A 5712-nucleotide genomic window follows, 5' to 3' on the forward strand; every position below is an offset into this window, starting at 1 on the left:
TTTTTGATGAAAATGTTAAAGTTAAATTTTGAATCAACATAATAAAAATTATTATTGAATCCAATTTGATTACTGAAATATTAACTTAAAATTGAAAATATAAAATTTTTATTCAATTTATAATCCGCTTTTAACATAAAAAAAAATTCATCAAAATCAGCTTATTGTTTTTTTTTTCTAATTTTTTTTTTCGAAAATTAGAGTGATTTAATACCAAATTTATAATAAGTTATATTTTTCCTAAAATCTGAATTTCATGTGAAATTTCTAATGAATAAAAAATTTTTTTACCCGGATGCATGGTAACTTTTTATTTGTAACGCAAAGCGCGAAACGAAAAAAGAAGTGTCTATCTTACTTTACTTTTTACTAGTAGAAGTTTTAGCGAAACGTGCCTGGGTCCTGGGTCATTATTCTCAGTGATAAAAACAATGAGGGTCAACTGTATTGCAACCGTACTAACAAACCGAGTTATTATCACATTTGTGCTCATTCATTGTGCTTATAATAACTTTATACCGTGTTTATTCCTGTTTTGTTGTGGTGGGTTACAATGTGACACCCCTCTTACTTCATATATTTATATATCTATGTGTACATAGAAATACATAGACCATAGTACACAGCACACAAAACTTCACTAGCACTCTACAAGTATAAACATAAGTCCTGTTGTCATTTGAGGAAAAACTTGTACGATAAATAATCGGGTTTGTAGCCTTTCTTCGTAGCTGCCTGGTTTTCCTGAGAATGGTAAAAACCTGGAAAGCAACTGTTTCGTATCGAACGTAATAAATAGCCGCGGATTTTCTGTGAAATTGCCGTACAAACTATCATTTTCTCTCAAATTTTTTTTTTACTTGTCATTTGTCGCTTTAATATTGTAAGTAATGTCACAGAAAGGAAAAGTTTCAATAGATATCAAATAAAAAACTTAATATACGATCATACTGATAAGCTCAATTTTCGTTAGTAATAATTTATAATAATTTTATTTATATGCAAATATTAAAAAAAAGTCTTTATTGTAAAAAGTCTATTCAGTAAAAAAATTTTCATATATGACCACATCCTATTGCCTATTTCCTTTGAAAGGATTCAATTCCAAGTAGGTTAATATAAAGGTCTGGTTGATGTAAATTTGTTACGATAATTATTTATAGATTTTAATATTGCTTTACAATGTGACCTAAGCTTTATTTTTACTTAAAAAAAAAAAAAATTACTAGTTAATTGAAAAAAAAATTAGACCATATCAAGGGTTTTCTAACGCAACCACGTATCTCGATTTTTGAAAATGAAAGTATTCGAATGAAAAATTAATAATTAATTATAAACGCGTTACTGAAAAAAAAATCTTAACCAGATTAATAATAAATACGATAGTATTTTTAAAAACTACAGTTGATAAATATTGTTTTTAGATGAATATTAATTTTTTATAAGCTATTTTTTACCTCATCTCTAAAATCGTCATTTTTGAGATACGAGATTGCGTTAGAAAACCATCGATATAGATGGGTAGTCAATCAAGATATATCTAGCTTCATTCATTTTTAACTGAAAATTTTTTCTTTAAATATTCACAACATGTAAAAATTAAATGATACTGAAATCAGCAAATATTTATCAATTATTTGTATTTTTACCACAATTATATTGCAAAAAAAAATATTTTTAAAAAATTTGCACTTGTTATCTTTTTAATTTTCTAAATGTGAAATTTTTTCATAATTTAGTAATAAAGATTCAAAAAATTGACGGATATCTGTTAATTTCAGTCTCAAAAATTTTAATCTAAGAATAATGAAATGACAAGAAGTGAAATAATTGAATAAAAAAATTCAATTTTTTATATTTTATATTAAAGCAACGTTAAAAAATTTTTTATTATGTTGATTCTTTGAAAAAACTCTTAAAACATGATAAACTAAAATATTTTTATAAAAAATGGGAAACAAATAATGTAATTCTTGTTTTAAAATAAAAAAAAAACACTTGTTTCATAATTTATTTACAATAACTTATAATTTTACACACCTAACTTTACTTTACAGCAGAACCTGCGACAATTTGACCCTCTAATTTGGCGAGATCATCCGCGGTAACATCTGAAAAAATTGAGCTACTAAAAAATCAATTACCAAGAAAATATTATTTTAATATCTATTAAATATTGTTTACCGTAATAGGGCGGAGAGCTAGCAGTGATAACAAAAAAGGTCCCGAGCACTGGATTATCATTATTTCGATAGTTTTCAGCGTTGATACCCATTTCAATGCAATTATTTTGGTCGCAAGTCTCATGAATAATTTCAATAGCTCTCTGAGCAGATCTGTCCCACTCGTGAGACCAAAATTTTCCCGCATTGTACGCCGCGGCAATTAGCGACTCTGTGAAATACATGTGTGACAAACCGTGGCTGCATGTTTTTTGTTTTATCCCTAGAAAAAAAAAAACATTTAAATGTTTAATAAATAAACTGCCGTTGAGTTTTATGTTTATAAATACAAGACCGTAGAATTCAGTGTTTAAAAATAATTTTAAGTGAATACGTACATTTTTTTGGATTAAATAAACTCGCATACCAGGGTTTTTTGGTTCTACTGCAAGAAGGTTGCTTTTTCCCTCCGTTCGGGTAAAAGTCAACGTGACCTAAAGATATAAATAAACAAAAATGACTCCGTGCTATTTTTATTAAGGAAGTTCGAGCGTAACTAATGAGTCAAAATAATATTAATATTTTTTTTAAATTTAAGTTTTCCCAATATTCGTCAAAATTCTTTATTTTAATTTAAAATAATTTAAACAATTTAATAATTGATGATTTTTACTTACTTACTATAAAGTAAAGTAATAAAATGACTTTCGCATTTATTACTTGCCGGAATAAATAAACAGATTTGGCAATAGCGCGCTTGATTATACCCATAACTGAGACGTGGATGAGTGTGTGAGTTAAACATTTCTCTATCTGTAACTATATTTCGAGCCTTTTCTTTTTTCTCAGCTGTTGACGCAATTTTATCAAATCTTTATTCAAATAAATAGCTGACGATAAACAAGTTACAAACATAAAATTTGACTTTAAATATTTCAAAAATTATATCGGTAATGTATTATTATTAAATTGCTTTTATATTTTGCAATAATCCAAGTTTCTTGTGTATAGTTTTTTATCCGTTAAAATTGGGAGGTTAATATTGAAATAAATAATTAAAGTCCCGACAAAAGTTTGTCCGCCATAAAAGTATAAGGAGATGAAATATGTGATTTTCAAAATTTAATATCTAAGTAACTAAATGGTGAATCTTTTTAAAATTTTGGAATTGGATAAATTACGTATTTATTTATACGTATACTTAATTTCAAAGCTAAAAGTTGGAAATTATTGTTAACATTAGATTCGCTCGAACCTCCTTAAAAAAATATTTCTTATAGCTACCGATGGGCTCTTGCATCCCGAATGAAAATTTAGAAGAAGACTTTCCGTGTGTGTGAATTATATCAACAAAATCAGCGTCGTTTTTTGTTAGTGAAAGGTTACTTCTCAAAAAACACGGCCTTGCGGGATCCAAACCTGTTATACGAAAAACTTTCCATGATAATGATTTTTTTTTTAATTCGTCCGCGGCTATGCCACATATATGGGCGCCAAGACTGTGTCCTACCATGTGTATCGGACCCCAATTCAAATCATCGAATTTTTCTTGTGTGGAATCACGTGTTGCATTAATGATGTGAGACAAAAACCTAAAATATTTTTGATTATTGAAATTTTTAGTGATCAAAATAGAAAAATTAAGAAATATGTTTGAGAAATTAAAACGATTTTAAAGATGTAAAATTTTTGATTCTGAGTAATTGTAAGGCATTACATTATTGCAACGTTATCTGAATAAAAATCAATGATTTAAAAAATTAAGCGATTAGAAGCTACAAAAATATGGAAAATTGGAATAATTTTGTTGGTGCATTATTCCGAGTATTGACATTTCTTTTGCATTAAATTTTATAATTTACTCACTTGACTATATTACGACCTACAGCCATCACGTGCTCGGCAGCTTTGTAATAATTGAATGTATTTGCATGTTCGCCCCAGTCTACAATTACAATATTCACATCGCCCTGAAGGTAAAAATTTTTACATTAACATCATAAGCAGGGTCAACACAGGAAAGCTATTTTTAAATTTTTTTACTCTAAATAAAATTGCAGAACTTCTGGAAAAATGAAACTCTAATAAACATTAAATTAAAATTTTTTAAAATACAGCTATCATAATTTTAAAATAGCGTTAAGTTTTTGGGAGTACAATTTACTGAGTCAATTCTTTTGCAGAATTTTGTTCAATTAAAAAATTGAATGAATTTTCTTTAACTCTTCAACACTGATAGAAGGATTTGTTTATAATTAAAAATATTTGTTCATATTTAACAAATCATTTATTAGCGATCACTTTTTAGTCCTTAACAAATATTTCTTAATATTTAAAAATATTTATTAATATTTAATAAATGATTATCAGATTTATTAAATACAAAAAAATCATTTTAAATATTAAGAAATATTTATTTAATACTAAAAATTGGTCTCTAATAAATGATTTGTTAACTATTAACAAATATTTTTTATTATAAATAAATCCTTTTATCAGTGAATATACAACAAATAATTTAAAGTTTAATTTTGACCTTATGTTAATTAATTACTTATGTAGTATTTTCTAATTATGATCAACGATCATTTACAACACAGTTAACGAGCATTGATAGGATAATACATACAAATCAAAAATTGTGACTTTTAATGAAATTGCTCACGCATGTCTTCAGTGTAATCAATTCAAACAGCAAAGAATAATCAAAATTTAAATTTGTTTTTATATTTAAAAATGATCAAAGATTTTTTCGAGTCGTTTGCCATCTTTATTAAATAATTTCATTAAAATTTGGTTAAAAAGTGTAAATTTACTTACCCATAACCGAAAAGCGGTTTCCATTCTGTCGACCCAATTTTTTTTACCACTTGACTTGAATCCATGCACAATCAAAACAGTCCGACGTTCTATTCTAAATCCAGTTCCATCCAACTGGAAATTATTTCCTAAAGCGACTTCAGTGCGAACAGGATTGTCGCGGGATGTTAAATAAAATTTAACATTCACAAGATTTGGATTTATTTTTGAACCGAAAAACCACTCAAGTCCACGCCCGAATTTCGAAAAACAATGAACACTTCCGTTTTTTGAGTTAGATCCATTATCGATCAAACTTTCAGCGTTCAATAAGTTAAAAAAAATAGAGACTAATGTCAAGAAGAGCACACATTTATCGCTCGACATTCTGCCACGGAATCTGACAAGCTTATGATATAATTCTTGAGTTACAAGTTGCATTTCATACGTTATAATAATAACAACAATGATAAACTAATAAAAGCACAGTAGTTAGTCATAACGTAGATAAGTTATCAATTATCCACATTTCTAATTATCGTGATTATTTACTATTATTATCGGACATTAAATTTTTGACAATACAATGTTTGGGATAATTTGTTAATTGTTTTATTTTTTATGGACAAATTTTGTACGTATTTTAGTAGGTAAACTTCTCGGAAAGTTTCATTTATCCGTTATTCAGCTGGTTGGTGACCTTGACACTGTTTATAGCCTCGAGGAAAGTCAAACGGAGAGTGATTATGCG

The 5712-nt window shown here is 27.2% G+C and overlaps 1 protein-coding gene across 1 annotated transcript; it reads right to left on the reverse strand.

Annotated features, from left to right (window-relative positions):
• Positions 1-1997: 1997 nt before the first annotated feature.
• LOC123272968 (pancreatic triacylglycerol lipase-like) lies at positions 1998-5486 on the reverse strand. Its single transcript, XM_044740016.1, has 6 exons — positions 4983-5486; positions 4029-4132; positions 3447-3754; positions 2561-2656; positions 2185-2445; positions 1998-2111 (listed from the first exon to the last, which is right to left on the reverse strand). Exons 1-6 carry the CDS (start codon positions 5400-5402, stop codon positions 2047-2049), a joined length of 1254 nt encoding a protein of 417 aa, XP_044595951.1. The 5' UTR covers positions 5403-5486; the 3' UTR covers positions 1998-2046.
• Positions 5487-5712: the final 226 nt, after the last annotated feature.

This window comes from Cotesia glomerata, linkage group LG10, assembly GCF_020080835.1.
Source record: "Cotesia glomerata isolate CgM1 linkage group LG10, MPM_Cglom_v2.3, whole genome shotgun sequence".
Classification (NCBI taxonomy): Eukaryota; Metazoa; Arthropoda; class Insecta; order Hymenoptera; family Braconidae; genus Cotesia; species Cotesia glomerata.

Excerpts from the sequence above, each read along its gene's own strand:
- LOC123272968 (XM_044740016.1), bottom strand. The coding sequence starts at position 5,402 with ATGCAACTTGTAACTCAAGAATTATATCATAAGCTTGTCAGATTCCGT. Across the intron at positions 4,133-4,982 it reads AAACCGCTTTTCGGTTATGG|GGCGATGTGAATATTGTAAT; the intron begins GTAAGTAAATTT and ends TTTTACCTTCAG. Across the intron at positions 2,112-2,184 it reads TAGCTCTCCGCCCTATTACG|ATGTTACCGCGGATGATCTC; the intron begins GTAAACAATATT and ends CAATTTTTTCAG.